Genomic DNA, 16441 nt, shown 5'->3' with positions numbered 1-16441 from the left:
GAGTAGGGACCACTCAGCACAGTCCAGGCAGCACTGAGTAGGCGACCCACTCAGCACAGTCCAGGCAGCACTGAGTAGGCGCCCACTCAGCACAGTCCAGGCAGCACTGAGTAGGCGACCACTCAGCACAGTCCAGGCAGCAGTGAGTAGGCGACCCACTCAGCACAGTCCAGGCAGCACTGAGTAGGCGCACCACTCAGCACAGTCCAGGCAGCACTGAGTAGGCGCCCACTCAGCACAGTCCAGGCAGCACTGAGTAGGCGCCCACTCAGCACAGTCCAGGCAGCACTGAGTAGGCGCCCACTCAGCACAGTCCAGGCAGCACTGAGTAGGGACCACTCAGCACAGTCCAGGCAGCACTGAGTAGGGACCACTCAGCACAGTCCAGGCAGCACTGAGTAGGCGCCCACTCAGCACAGTCCAGGCAGCACTGAGTAGGCGCCCACTCAGCACAGTCCAGGCAGCACTGAGTAGGCGCCCACTCAGCACAGTCCAGGCAGCACTGAGTAGGCGCCCACTCAGCACAGTCCAGGCAGCACTGAGTAGGCGCCCACTCAGCACAGTCCAGGCAGCAGTGAGTAGGGACCACTCAGCACAGTCCAGGCAGCAGTGAGTAGGGACCACTCAGCACAGTCCAGGCAGCAGTGAGTAGGCGCCCACTCAGCACAGTCCAGGCAGCACTGAGTAGGCGCCCACTCAGCACAGTCCAGGCAGCACGTGAGTAGGCGACCCACTCAGCACAGTCCAGGCAGCAGTGAGTAGGGACCACTCAGCACAGTCCAGGCAGCAGCTGAGTAGGCGACCCACTCAGCACAGTCCAGGCAGCACTGAGTAGGCAGCCCACTCAGCACAGTCCAGGCAGCACTGAGTAGGCGCCCACTCAGCACAGTCCAGGCAGCACTGAGTAGGGACCCACTCAGCACAGTCCAGGCAGCACTGAGTAGGCGCCCACTCAGCACAGTCCAGGCAGCACTGAGTAGGCGCCCACTCAGCACAGTCCAGGCAGCACTGAGTAGGCGCCCACTCAGCACAGTCCAGGCAGCACTGAGTAGGCGCCCACTCAGCACAGTCCAGGCAGCACTGGAGTAGGGACCACTCAGCACAGTCCAGGCAGCACTGAGTAGGGACCACTCAGCACAGTCCAGGCAGCACTGAGTAGGCGCCCACTCAGCACAGTCCAGGCAGCACTGAGTAGGGACCACTCAGCACAGTCCAGGCAGCACTGAGTAGGGACCACTCAGCACAGTCCAGGCAGCACTGAGTAGGGACCACTCAGCACAGTCCAGGCAGCACTGAGTAGGGACCACTCAGCACAGTCCAGGCAGCACTGAGTAGGGACCACTCAGCACAGTCCAGGCAGCACTGAGTAGGGACCACTCAGCACAGTCCAGGCAGCAGTGAGTAGGGACCACTCAGCACAGTCCAGGCAGCAGTGAGTAGGGACCACTCAGCACAGTCCAGGCAGCAGTGAGTAGGGACCACTCAGCACAGTCCAGGCAGCAGTGAGTAGGGACCACTCAGCACAGTCCAGGCAGCACTGAGTAGGGACCACTCAGCACAGTCCAGGCAGCACTGAGTAGGGACCACTCAGCACAGTCCAGGCAGCACAGTCCAGGCAGCACTGAGTAGGGACCACTCAGCACAGTCCAGGCAGCACTGAGTAGGGACCACTCAGCACAGTCCAGGCAGCACTGAGTAGGGACCACTCAGCACAGTCCAGGCAGCACTGAGTAGGGACCACTCAGCACAGTCCAGGCAGCACTGAGTAGGGAACCAGGGCAAACGGGACAGTGACAGGGCTCCAGGGAAGACGGCCTCCCCTCCAGGTGGGAGCTTCTCTGAGACCAAGACACAGACGAGGCAGCCAGGCAGGGCTGCGGGAAGAGGAGGCAAGGACACCCTGAAGCAGAACCACCTGGCAGCCGGCAGCGGCACGCAGGCTCGAGCGGCAGGTGCCGGCGCGCACCGGGGCGAGAACAGGGTGAAGCGGCCGGCGGCAGGAGGGGTCAGATCGGGACAAGGCAACGTGGGGCCGGGGGCGCCCGGCCACTGTCACTGCAGAGCGTGAAGCGTGAGCTCGCACCTTCATCGCCGTCACTGAAGCAAGGCTTTTACTGACACCTGACCAAAAAACATCTGAAAACTCCACTGCAGAATGCAAGTGGTATGGCACGAGTGCCATTTCCTGGCTCAGTGTTTCCGCGTGTTTTCTCGCTGTCTAGTCACCACGTCAGGCCCAACCATCCTGCGGCCCTGTGGACTGCAGCCCACCAGGCTCCTCCGCCCGTGAATTCTCCTATGCATTTCTTAACAAAGAGAAAATGCTAACCACAAGCAAAACGTTCTAATCAAGGAACACAGGTAGAAACAGCTTTCTCAGAGCGGAGTTTGAAGCTTCTAAATCCACCGGCTCGGACGCACGCAGCACGCGATGACAGTCTCCAATCTAACCTTTCTCCCCGTCCCCCCAGAAGACCAGACTCTAGGGGTGACAGGAAAATGACAAATTTCACATGCTACTATCCAAGTTTCCCACAAGATTAAAGAGCCACACCCTAATGATCATCCCACTGAAATGATTTTAAACCACCTCACAGAAATCTACCTATCAAACAATACAAAAAATAAATCACATTTGACAGATTCCAGGGGGCCAAAACAGAATTATAATCTCTATAGGAAGTGACTGTTTACAGAGATGACATCCAAGGGACGCATTCTGTGACAGCACACTGGGGGCTTCTAACAGCAGCCTGCACCTTCACACAGCGCTGCTCCCTCACACGGACCGTGGTGAGACATGCCTGATCGAGACCGGCGCCCGCAGCTGGGGGCTGACGGGGGGTGCCCAGGCCGCCCTGGACCACATTCTGCCTTGCTTCCTCTTGGGGCTCACGGCCCAGCTTCACTGAAATTTTATAAAATCGGATTCTAATGTCATATAACCTAAATACTTACATTATCATCTCCCTTGGCATTTCAGAGCCCAGTAAGCATTTGTGTAGTCTGTAGACTCGTATGAAATGAAAACCTGGCATACAAACCACAAAGTCTGTTCACTTCTTGAGATCAATGAGTAAGTTCTAATTTGCTCCTTTTATTAACAAAGGCGACTCTTAACAAAAAGTTGTAATTGAAATTAAAAAATACAGAATTTAACCGTTGGTCACAGCTGTGCTTACGAACAAGCACGCCTCACCTCCCGCAGCTCTTTTTAACACTCAGGACCACGGTGTCGGCACCTGTACAGACAGCAGCACAGGGGGCATCAGACTTCCCCAAACTCCATCCCCGGCTCGACCCTGAAGGTCCCCAGTGAGACTGAGCAGTGTGTATAGCTGGTCACCTGGGTCTGGTCTTAGCCCATGACCACCGTTTCAGCCCAATGCGGATTTAAACATGACCAGCTTACAGATCTGAAATGAAAGCGCTGCTCCATGGTTTCAGGTGCATTTTGTATTTAATGTTTCAAAGCATCTTTACAAATAATAAATTATAACTGCAGTGAGGAGAACCTGTGAATAAACTGCTTACATGGAACCAGGGCGGTGACCTCAAATGCATCAGGGACAGTTCCACAAACTGATTCCACAATCAGAAACCACAAGCACCTCCAGATTTCAGTCTTTAAAAGGAGCAAAGCTAAGAAGGACACACACGAGGATTCTGATATAACCTTAACGGTCCAGCAAACCTCCCAAACGGAAGGAGATGCAAAGCCGAGCCAACCTATCAAGTGTAACTTACAGTGACGGGCTCCAGGCTGCAGGTCTTCCGGGCCACAGGCCAGCTCCCTGCGGAGCCACCCACCACCGCACCCTCTGACTGCAGACGCGCCTCCTGCTGCCGCCACGCCTGAGCCCCGGCGCCAGCCCGCAGGCAGCACGCGGAGCCGTGAACCTACAGCTTTACTGACGCCTTCACGATGCATTTAGCACTGGCACTGTACCGGCTCCCTCCTGGTGGTGAATTTGAGCCTAATCAACTTTCACAGGGACACACGTACCTAAGCCAAATTAGGAATATTAAATCTTCCACACATGGGCTCAAATAGGAATTATTTTGTCTAGTATAATGAAAGGTTAATTTTAAAAAATATCTGTAATCTTTTGAAACACAAGGCACCAACAGGGAGCAGACATTCCAGCAAAGAATGATTGTCTGGGGGAAGAAAGGAACTGATCAGAGTCCTGTCCTTTGCTGCCCAGCGCGCGTGCCTCTCGCAGGCCTAGGCGACGTCTTCCAGGTAGTCAGCGACATCACTGAGCTGGGACACGGTCAGGTCCTGCGTCAGGTCCCCAAGCTGGCCGTTCAGAAGAAAGAAGAGAATCAGTGTCAGCAAGAAAACAGTCATAAATGATTCTCAGCACACTGCTGCAACTTAAAATACCGTCTTACACTCTACACACTGACAGTGTAAAGTCCTTGCCCTGGCGCGGAAACACATACGTTACCACACGTGAAATACAGGCCAGTGGGAGTCTGCTTTCATACACTACCACATGCTAAATACGGGCTAGTGGGAGTCTGCTTTGTGGCCAGGGAGCACAGCTCAGGCTCCGTGAGGACCCACAGGGGTGGGAGCGGGTGGGCAGTGGGATGGAGGGGATGTATTTACACCTGTGGCTGATTCACACGATGCACAGCAGAAATCAACACTGTAAAGCAATTATCCTCCAAGTATATATTTTTTTATAAAGTCCTCTTCCTCACTTTCTTCTTCCCATTTTGAAACTGGTGACGATAACAGAAGCTGAGCAGCCAGGTGAACTCAACACTAACAACAAGACTGACTGCTAAAATCACCCGTTTGTAGTTCTTTTGGTTACTTTAAAGCAATATTTTCAGGACTAATTAGGATGACTCCAGTGTTCCTGCCTGGAGAATCCCAGGGACAGGGGGAGCCTGGTGGGCTGCCGTCTATGGGGTCGCACAAAGTCGGACATGACTGAAGCAACTTAGCAGCAGCAGCCGCAAGGTGAAATGGTAAGAGAAAACAAATTATTACAACTTTATTAGTACACGGTATCAGGAACCAGAGAAGGCACTTCACATACTATCACTTAACCTTCAGAACAACCCTAGAAGGGAGGAATTCACACCCCTGTCTCAGGAATAAAGAAACTGAGGATGAAAGGCTAAAGCTTGCGGAAGCAAACACACATCAAAGACTAAGGATGCGGCCCAGAGTCGGACGCAACGCTGCGGCCCAGAGTCGGACGCAATGCTGCCTGTGTCAAAGGCCTTTCCCCGTGGTAGTCTGCGACAGGCAGAGTCCCACCTCACTCTGCAAAGCAAGCTTCACCTCCAGGTGGGAGCCAGCCTAACCCAAGAGGCAGCCTCCCTCGGTCTACCGTGGGCACCAACACCCGACCCTGAGGTGCCACCTGACACCTCACACCTGACACACACCTGAGCACTCTGCTCTCTGCCGACAAGACAGCTCAGGCGTGGGTCTCCGAAGCCGAGTCCTGCCTTCACCCCCGAGTGCCTGTTAGTGCGGCCTCACCCCCCAGCCTGCTCAGGGCTCGCCGACACCCTGCAGCCAGTCTCTGCCTCAGCTCCGGCACCATGGGGCTCCTCTGCGGCCACCTCCTCCCACAGGGACGTCTCTGATGAGGACCCCTTGCCTACACTGTCTACACGCTGAGGCAGTGCGCTCTGACTGTAGTCCTGACCTGACCCACTGAAGTGGACCTGCACCCACAGCAATGCAAGCCCCAGTAATAAGACGCAGGCGTTTCACAAGCAAAGCGGGCCATAGCTGCAAACATTCGTAACAGGTACTGTTCTCAGATCTGGAGCAGAAAATCCCACCATAAACCTTTCCTAATTTTCAACTGCTTTTCTCCCAGCTTCTGAAGCTTCCCAGTGACTCAAGGCAACAGGCACAGACGGCACGCCCCGGGGAAGGAACGGCATCGTACTTTATCACTGGTGTTGACGTCGTCCATCTCCACAGAGAGGTCCTCCTCAATCTCTTCCCCAATACTCAGCTCACTCTTCTCTGAGCGATGGCTGGTACTAATTTCAGGGGAAAGAGAAACATCAGAACTCTGATTACAAGCATTTAGAAAGAGTAACTACCATTCTTTCATGTTTCAGCTATCTTAAGTCTTTAAATAAAATACAATAAAATGGTACATGTCATTCACTCCATACATCCCACCTCACTTGATCCTACGCTAACTTAGTAGCGGCAGCAGGAACAGTCCGATCCATTCAACAGATGAGAAAACTAAGGTTCACAATGGTGACTGTGGTCACAACGGCATGAGAGAAGGCCCAGATTTTTAACACTTCATTTCTCAAAATACTGTATGTTACAAAGTAAACATGAATCTTAAATTGGAAGAAAAACTATCAATTGCATAAAATCCTCACACTGATTTAAATTTAATTTCTAATCATATCTACAACAAAGATTACTTCCCAATTATTAGCCAAGTCATAATTATATTTTCTTTACATTCATAAAAAAGTTATTTGAAACAAAACATCAAGAAATGCTATCTGGATCAGAAAAACAATCCGAGAGGGCAATTTGTTTACGCCACTGCAGACAATTCCCAGCAGTGAGGTCGGAAAGGGGCCAGAGCGCTGGCGACTGTGACCACCCGCTTCCGCGGCCTCGAGTCACCCCTTTAACGCTGGTTCCTCTTCTGGTTCTCATTAAGCTCCCTGAACATGATGAAGACGTTCTTGTTCTAATGCGACATCAAAACCATGCTTCCAAGTCTAGGGGCAGTGCTGGATTAACTCTCTTTAACTCACAGTCAGTCAACACAAAAAAGAGCAGACAGACACTAAACAAGCACAAATGATTCTGTCATACTGTCCTGTTCGGAAACTGTTGACAATTCATGTATTTCTTGTCCAACCATTTTTCTTACCTATTAAAATCATCAACATAGTCATCTTCTTCTCCAGCCCCTGATAAGTTTAAGAAAACATACATATATATTTATAATAAAGACACCTCATAATATCTACAGTTAGACATACATGTTTCCTTCAAAAACACCCCAAGGCAGACAGAGAGAAGAGTGAAATCCCAGCTAACACAGTGGGGACAGCTGGGCCGCACTTGGATTCGGGGAAACTAACCACCCCCTCACTCGCCTCCAGCTTTTGCAGCCGATTCCGGCACAAAACAGCGGCCACTTAAGATGCTGGGGCCGGCCATCAGCTGCTGACCCCCTGGTTCTACGGCAGCTGACCCCCAGGCCGAATCTGCCTACAGCCTGTTCCGTGCAGCCTGTGAGCTGAGAGTGACTTTCACAGTGTTCAGTGACTGTAGAAACACCACCACTCGACACAGACTGCGCGTGGCCATAAGGCCTGAAGCACCCACTCTGTCCCTCTGCAGCTTGCTGCCTTGTGCTTTTAACGTGCAAAGTGCCCGTCTGTGCACACGAGCACTTTGTCTAACATAAGGTGCTCCGGACAGGCTGACTGACCCGTCACTGAAGATTTTATTCTCAACCAGTCACCTGAAAGTAACCAATACTGAAACTGGAAATTCAGTTACCTAATCCAAGGGATCCGATTCTATCGTTGACCAGTTTAAGATCTTTTAGAATTGTGTTTCCCCTTTTACCTGTGAACCGGAAAAAACATTCGCATTAAATTGTCTGTTAGAATACAACAGTCTCCAAACCATGTCAACTTTTTTTTTCAGGGTCTGTTGACACATGATAACTGAACACTAATAAATTACGAATCATGACTAATTACACTGCATTATCCATTATACAATACAATATGCTTACATTATGTATCACACACCCCTTTTAACTACACACTACTGTAATATACAGACTTTTTGTTGCCATACTATATTCTTTATTGGAACTTGGCAATCGAAACCATTTTTACCCAACCATAAGAAGCCCTACTGGGTATGAATTCACAGACCACAACTATTCTCATCAGTTTTATTTTTCTGTTAAACTTCTGCCTTTCGCTTCAATTTAACGGCTATTTCGCTTACTAAGCTCATCTCCTCGCCAGTTCCGTTTCTCAGCCCTCGTTCTGAACACCCTCTCTCAGCCACTACTCCCAAATCAGTGTCAAGAGCGGCACGATCATGGCATTCTGGACTCCTTCCCTGGGGGTGACAGGGCTACAGGAAAGGAGAAAAGGAGGGGAACTGACGTGGCAGTCTGACAGACACGTGGCGAGTTTACTAGATCTGAGAGAAGCCACAGACCGCCTCCTGCGCGTGCCCTGGGGAATCCATCGTGAGACGTGGAGCCACATCTCGCGAAAGCTCAGCAGCTCTACGTGCGTGCTCGGTCGTGTCTGACTCTGTGCGACCCCGTGGGCTGTAGCCTGCGAGGCGCCTCAGTCCAGGGGATTCCCCAGGCATGAACGCTGGAGTGGGCTGCCATCTCCTTCTCCAGGGGACCTTCCTGATCCAGGGGTGGGACCCGCATCTCTTAGGTCGCCTGCACTGATAGGCACGCTCTTTACCTCTAGCGCCATCTGGGGAGCTTAGCAGCACTACAAGGTTATGCAAAATCCCAGAGCAACTTCCTAATAAAGATCTACTCAGAGGCACGTTTATGCTCTAAACACTGGCAGTTAAACCCGGTCTCTACTCCGATAGAGCACACAAGCCCGTCTGTGTGCTTACTGCACGCTGAAGGCTGTGCCTTTAAACCCTGGGTCTCGCCACCATCCGTGTGCAGCAAGGCCTGTCCGTGTCGAGCTAACAGTCCCCATCTTGGCTACACGCAAAAACACACAGCTGATCCAGATCTCCAAAGCCAGAGGTGCATTCTAACATTCTCATAATGACTACTGTGGTGTGCACAGAATCTCTAATGCAAACTTAAAAAAATTAATTGTACTTGAATCCTACGTAAGTGATTTCAAACGTCCAGCAAACGAGAGAGGGCTTAAAATTATGCCTATTTATTATATAAGACAGCTAAAAACTCAATTTTCTAAAAGTATTTTCATGGCATAGAAAAAGCAGAATATAAACCAGTATAGAAGATATGACCAGACTCAAAAAAAATTTTTAAAGTAACGAAATATTAACAGAAAATATCGCTGAGTAGCAAAATTATAGGCTATTCTTATGATTTCACATGTATTTTCTGAAAAAATAAACGATCATACACAATTAGAGGAAAAGCATCAGCAGCCTTCGAAGCACATGTCTTCAACCAGCAAATCTAGAACTTTCAGACACTCACTTTCAGACTCTTTCAATGAAGGGGCTCCAGCAAGGGAGCTGAGTCCACTTTTTAGGGGGGGCGCATCAGAGAGCGATGCATGGCTTCCCGCTTGCTTACTGGGTTCACTTCTCCTGACGGGAAACAAGCACACAGTTAATGGGGCTCTCACACGCTGCCCCTAACACACAAGCAACTTGAATACGTCTCACAGGCCACGTAGGGGCTGGGAACTGAAGAGTATGCATGTCACAGATGGAAGCCAAAACCTACACCTGCCGGGCAAAGCAGACCACGAATCGCTGCAAAGCCAACCAAGAATTGCTGCAAAGTCGTGCAGGACGCTATCGCCTGTCTCCAGAATTTTCTCCCCCAAACAACCCTGCCCCTCTCATCAGCTTCACCGTCTGTGCTTTCACTGGGAGCTGCTTCAGGGGCCCAGAGCTGCAGGCAAGGAACAGCCTGGGCCGACGAGCACAGCGCGACTCTCCAGACACAGCCCCGCCAGCCGGGCCACAGATGACCCCGCCAGCTGACCCCTGACCTCTGCTCAGAGCCGGGACTGCCCGCCTCCCGCAGACGTCTGACAACACGCCTGGCCCGCCTGCTCGCACTCTGACACCACGCCCTCTCACCCCTCCAGCACTCCAGGAGTCCCGTCCCTCTCTGACCTCGTTTCCAATTTCCCTCTTTAAGACTTGGTTCTTTTCAGCAACATACAGGCGTGCTGCTGTTTCCCACCGGGACGCTTCTCACCCCGTGTCCCCTCCAGCCGCCACCATGCCCTCTGCGACCCCCACAGTCAACTAAGCAGGAAACCACTCGTCCCCACAGCCCTCCACCCTCGGGCTCTCGAGCCCAGCCTGACCTGCCCTGGCCCGGCCCCCCTCGGGCAGACTGCCTGGGAAGGCCCTGGGTGGCCTGCAGGCGCTGAGCACGGTGTGACGCTCAGCCGCCCACCCTGGCCTCGTCCCCCGTCCCCCGGGTTCCCTTCCCGCCACAGTGCCCTTCCTCAGGGGCCCTGCAGCTCCCCTGCCGGGCCTTTAGCTCAGAGGGATAAGTCTTTCCTGTCTCCTCTAGCCCAGACCTCTGCCTTCACACCACGCTCACACCCGAAAACACAGTTCTTCGCATCGGCAACCTTCTTAAATTAGCAGGCGGGAAGTGCGGTCCAGAGGGCCAGACGGCCCCCTGTGTAGCCAGCCTTGCTCTCTCCACCCTTCACCTCCGTGACAGCAATGCCAGCCTTCCAGTCCCTCAGCCCAGCAACCCTGGAGGTGGCCTGACACTGCTCTGTGTCCCGCACACTTGCCAGCAAACCCCTCTGGATCCACATTCAGAGAACATCCCTAACCAACTATCCTCAGCACTTCCACCCGGCTCACCCCACAGCTTCCGTCTGCAGACCCAGCAGCCAGATTCCGCCACAGCGCAGGTCTGTCCCAATCACCACTGCTCAGAGCCCGGGCTTCCAGGACCATCACAGCGGGGCCAGGCCTGGCCGTGTCACTCCCCGGGCCCAAGACCACCTCCGACAGGCGCCTTGGCCCAGGGGCTCAGGCCCGCCACAATGCGGCCCGCGAAGCCTCCTCTCCGAGGAGCCCCAGGAGCCCGCCCTGGGGCTGAGGCCTGCTGCAACACCTCGAGACCCAGAGGCCCCCACACTCGCACTCCTGCCCTCACGGCTCAGCTCCCTAACGCGGCTGTGCCCCGACACGGCGCCTGCCATCCGAGCGTGAGTTCCCAGAGGCAGAGCCTGGCCTGCCTCATCACTGCTGCGCCCGGCACACGCCCAGCACGCACCACACACCTACCTGCTGAAATCATTAATGTCCAGGTCTTTCAAAACTTGGACTCTTTAAGCCCTAAAAGGCTTTAAGGACACAAAATCAGATTTATGAATTCAATAATCACAGACCATTGGTAGCTCATTTTCTTAAACACAAAATAACCACGTAGAAACTCCATTTCTAAGCCTCAGGTCTGACAGCATAAAAGCGCAGGTTACTCACCAACCGTACGCTGCTTCCGGTTTAGGAAGGGGGTCATCGAAGAAAGAATCCCCTTCCAGGTCATCGTCATCTGGACCGGGACCCGCTCTGGCGTTGACATCGAGACTGCTGTTGTTTAACAAGGACCCGATTTTAGTTTCATGGGCCAGTAAGTGAAGACTGCTTCTGCTCTTCGGTTCTGACGATGAGATACTGGTGTCGCTGTGACTAGCATCACTGCTGGCCTTCTAGAAGACGGAGGAAGAGACGGAAGTTCTTGGTGATGACAGCTAGTTATGACCAACTTCAGGAGGGGAAGAGTGCCAGACGTGTTCACACCATTCCTCCCTCCCTCCCTCCGTGGAAACACCGTTACCTAGCCCATTCACAAACAAACTCTCCCATCTCCTCCTACACATGCACCACTGCTTCATAAATCACCTTAGAATGTTTTCAAATGGCAGATGGAGAGCGTAATAAGGAGGCAAGGAGGAGCACCATCATCAGCACGTCACAGAAATGAACCCAGGAGAAAAACAGTGCACGTCAGGAGAACGCACAATTTTCTACCCAGTGCCAAATACCAAGGGCATCAAGATCAAAGTTTCGCGAGTGAAGTCACCGCTGTTACTCCAGACTTTCAGTGACTGCCTAACCCACACCTTCCTTGTACATTCACAGACACGTGTTTCTACGTGAAAGTTAAAGTGTTAGTCACTCAGCCATGTCCGACTCTGCGACCCCATGGACTGAAGCTCACCAGCTCATGTGTCCGTGGAATTATCCAGGCAGGAATACTGGAGTGGATAGCTATTCCATTCTCCAGGGGATCCTCCCCACTCAGAGATCCAACTCGAGTTTCTCGCACTGCAGGCAGACTCTTTACCACCGTCAGCCACAAAGGAAGTCCCATGTTTCTATACGCCTCAAAGCAACACACGCCTCTGTCAAGCATTCATCCTTACTCTTGTCCTACTGACCTGGTGATGTTGGCACAAAATGTGTTTCTTGTTTTCAGTCAGCCCTATCCTTCACAACCAAATTTTATTCTATCCTTGGTCAGATTTATTTTTGCCTTTAGACACGTCTATGTCAACGACAATAAAAATAATAATGAAACCAAAAAACAGGATAGCAATAATAAAAGGAGCTATCATTTATGGAAAGCCTTCCAATGCCTCCCATGGTCACCTGACCTTAATCCTCAAAGGAACTCTCTGCTACGTGGGCAGCTTCTGTCTCCCTGCCAACAGGGAGAAGCAGATGCAGAGGCATCTCGGTCGCAGGCCCCGGCCTCCGGGGGGCTAAGGGGCCTGCTATCAGAGTCTGATTCCCGAGGCTATGCAAAAGGCCTACACTCTGTTCAGCTGAGTCACGGGAAACTGCAGTTCGTATGGGTCGGATTTAGCCCTCCCACTGCAGAGGGCAGCACTGAGTAAGCTGCCAGGTGTGTGAGCAGAGCGCTCTCCTGAAACGCGGAATACGGAACGCAGCCTCTACTCTGCGTGTGCTCACTCGTGCCGGACTCTTTGCAATCCCACGGATCCCATGTAGCCTGCCAGGCTCCTCTGTCCATGGAATTCTCCAGGCAGGAATCTGGAGTGGGCTGCCATTCCCTTCTCCAGAGGATCTTCCTGACCCAAGGATTGAACCCGGGTCTCCGGCATTCCGGGCGATTCTTTACCATCTGAGCCACCAGGGAAGGCCTTGTACTCTACTACTAACTATGTAATTTTAAGAAATTTAATGTTCTCAGGCATGAGAACTGAACCAGAGTAGTCTTTTCCAAGTCAAGTTACCACGAGGAGTGAAGAAAAAAGGGATGAGCAGTCGGGGAGAAGCTGCTGAACACTGAAGCAGGGCAGTGGCAGACTGTTATAAGTGGTGCACCGGGTGCTACGAGACCCCAGGATGGCTGCACTTTTAACACGGGTGTGGCAGGGGACTGCAGCAGGATGCACGCTGGCTTTCCACGCTAGCTAGAAGCCACGAGTAGGCTACAGCAGGTAAGACACACGCTATGCATTCCGTATGTTATTAACGTAGAGAAATAAGTGGGTGTAAAAAGAGATGTCTGGAGAGATGAACATTAAGTTATCTCCCTTTCAGACAACATAGAATATTTTCAAAGAAACACACAATTTTTCAAATTTCCTCACAACCTTCTTGAAGTTTTCCTGTTATTATTAGTTACAGAGACACACCAACCACTTATTTATTTCTTAATAAGATTCATGCCTATTACAATTTCTGATTTACACATGTTTTAAAAGATTTGTATCTTTTCAAAGGAATATACATTAGGAAATAAATACCCTGAATTATTCTGATATTTAAACACATTTATGACTATAGATACTGAGACAATATCTCCTTCAAAACACCCCTGAGAAAACTCAAAAGGATGCCTGACCTGAAATAGACAAACACAGATGTAAGGCACATTACAAAAAACAATCGTCATTTAAAGCCTCTCTTCCTGTGAATTCACATCATCAGCATAACTTAAGTTCATATAATGAATTATCTGAATTGAGTAACTGATATGTCCATGCTTATTTCTGACAAGTTTTAGCAACATTCTTGCTATGAAACAAAAGGCGAGTTTTAGGAAGACAGCTTTCATGGCACAGCACATCATGATGCTTAGCATAACACGTGCACACCTTTAAAAGTAATAACTAACAAACTATAGCTCTATTTATCTATGGAGTGAAAGTAAAGCTTTAAAGCACTGAAACTGCACTGGAATTGTTCCCAAAATCAACTTCTAAATCACACAGGAATGTGTCATTACTTTATAACTGGCTCTCTTTTTTTTTTTTTTTTACCAAAAAGACCATTATCTAACTGGGTTACTAATGAATTCACCAAACTTGATTCCACATATTTTTTACTATTAAACAAAAAAAGAAATCCACTTTAACAGGAGAAACATTAATCAAAACATACTGCAGATTAAAACAAAAGTACTGCAAAAGTATGACCAGAAAAAAAAATCCTCTGACAATGGTTTAGAATTCATACCAGGACTACCCTAAAGGCCCTGGAGATTATTATGAGTTAAATTGTGTTCCCACAAAAAGTTCAATTCAGTTCAATCGCTCAGTCATGTCTGACTCTTTGCGACCCTGTGGACTGTAGCACGCCAGGCCTCCCTGTCCATCACCAATTCCCGGAGTTCACCGAAACTGATGTCCATTGAGTCGGTGATGCCATCCAACCATCTCATCCTCTGTCGTCCCCTTCTCCTCCTGCTTTCAATCCTTCCCAGCATCAGGGTCTTTTCCAATGAGTCAGCTCTTCGCATCAGGTGGCCAAAGTATTAGAGCTTCAGCTTCAGCATCAGCCGTTTCAATGAATATTCAGGACTGATTTCCTTTGGGATGGACTGGTTGGATCTCCTTGCAGTCCAAAGGACTCTCGAGAGTCTTCAACACCACAGTTCAAAAGCATCAATTCTTCTGTGCTCAGCTTTTTATAGTCCAACTGTCACATCCATACATGACCACTGGAAAAACCATAGCCTTGACTAGATGGACCTTTGTTGGCAAAGTAATGTCTCTGCTTTTGAATATGCTATCTAGGTTGGTCATAACTTTCCTTCCAAGGAGTAAGTGTCTGTTAATTTCACGGCTGCAATCACCATCTACAGTGATTTGGGGGCCCCCCAAAAATAGTCAGGCATTGTTTCCGCTGTTTTCCCATCTATTTGCCATGAAGTGATGGGACCAGATGCCATGATCTTAGTTTTCTGAATGTTGAGCTTTAAGCCAACTTTTTCACTCTCCTCTTTCACTTTCCTCAAGAAACTCTTTAGTTGTTCTTCACTTTCTGCCATAAGGGTGGTGTCATCTGCATATCTGAAGTTACTGATATTTCTCCCAGCAATCTTGATTCCAGCTTGTGCTTCTTCCAGCCCAGCATTTCTCATGATGTACTCTGTATATAAGTTAAATAAGCAGGGTGACAATATACAGCCTTGACGCACTCCTTTTCCTATTTGGAAGCAGTCTGTTGGTCCATGTCCAGTTCTAACTGTTGCTTCCTGACCTGCATACAGATTTCTCAAGAGGCAGGTCAGGTGGTCTAGTATTCCCATCTCTTTCAGAATTTTCCAGTTTATTGTGACCCACACAGTCAAAGGCTTTGGCATAGTCAATAAAGCAGAAACAGATGTTTTTCTGGAACTCTCTTGTTTTTTTGACGATCCAGTGGATGTTGGCAATTTGATCTCTGGTTCCTCGGCCTTTTCTAAAACCAGCTTGAACATCAGGAAGTTCACAGTTCACGTATTGCTGAAGCCTGGCTGGGAGAATTTTGAGCATTACTTTACTAGCGTGTGAGATGAGTGCAATTGTGCAGTAGTTTGAGCATTCTTTGGCATTGTCTTTCTTTGGGATTGGAATGAAAACTGACCTTTTCCAGTCCTGTGGCCACTGCTGAGTTTTCCAAATTTGCTGGCATATTGAGTGCAGCACTTTCAAAGCATCATCTTTTAGGATTTGAAATAGCTCAACTGGAATTCCCCAGGGACAGGGAAGCGTGGTGGGCTGCCGTCTATGGGGTCGCACAGAGTCAGACGTGACTGAAGTGACTTAGTAGCAGCAGCAGCAGCAACTGGAATTCCATCACCTCCAATAGCTTTGTTCGTAGTGATGCTTCCTAAGGCCCACCTGACTTCACATTCCAGGATGTCTGGCTCTAGGTGAGTGATCACACCATCGTGATTATCTGGGTTGTGAAGATCTTTTTTGAACAGTTCTTCTGTGTATTCCTGCCACCTCTTTTTCATATCTTCCGCTTCTGTTAGGTTCATACCATTTCTGTCCTTTATCGAGCCCATCTCTGCATGAAATGTCCCTTGGTATCTCTAATTTTCTTGAAGAGATCTCTAGTCTTTCCCATTCTATTGTTTTCCTCTATTTCTCTACACTGAAGCTGAGGAAAGCTTTCTTATCTCTCCTTGCTATTCTTTGGATTCCAATGGTTATATCTTTCCTTTTCTCCTTTGCTTTTCGCTTCTCTTCTTTTCACAGCTATTTGTAAGACCTCCTCAGACAGCCATTTTGCTTTTTTGCATTTCTTTTTCTTGGGAATGGTCTTGATCCCTGTCTCCTGTACAATGTCACGAACCTCTGTCCATAGTTCATCAGGCACTCTATCAGATCTAGCCCCTTAAATCTATTTCTCACTTTCACTGTATAATCATAAGGGGTTTGATTTAGGTCATACGTGAATGGTCTAGTGGTTTTCCCTACATCT

The 16441-nt window shown here is 49.9% G+C and overlaps 1 protein-coding gene across 2 annotated transcripts in view; it reads right to left on the bottom strand.

The window, feature by feature from the left end:
* FGFR1OP (FGFR1 oncogene partner) overlaps positions 2574–16441 on the bottom strand; it is a 28526-nt gene continuing 14658 nt past the window's right edge. For both annotated transcript variants that reach the window (XM_018053465.1, XM_018053464.1), the window contains 6 exons: positions 11198–11424; positions 9207–9319; positions 7532–7600; positions 6894–6933; positions 5928–6024; positions 2574–4303 (listed from right to left, as the gene is read on the bottom strand). In XM_018053465.1, the coding sequence (XP_017908954.1) occupies positions 4229–4303; positions 5928–6024; positions 6894–6933; positions 7532–7600; positions 9207–9319; positions 11198–11424 (621 nt within the window). In that variant the 3' untranslated portion in view covers positions 2574–4228. The remainder of the gene's footprint in view (positions 4304–5927; positions 6025–6893; positions 6934–7531; positions 7601–9206; positions 9320–11197; positions 11425–16441) is intronic.

The sequence above is a fragment of the Capra hircus genome, chromosome 9 (genome assembly GCF_001704415.2).
Source record: "Capra hircus breed San Clemente chromosome 9, ASM170441v1, whole genome shotgun sequence".
Taxonomy (NCBI): domain Eukaryota; kingdom Metazoa; phylum Chordata; class Mammalia; order Artiodactyla; family Bovidae; genus Capra; species Capra hircus.
Note: the sequence above shows the minus strand (reverse complement) of the source record. Positions and strands in the feature narration are given on the sequence as shown.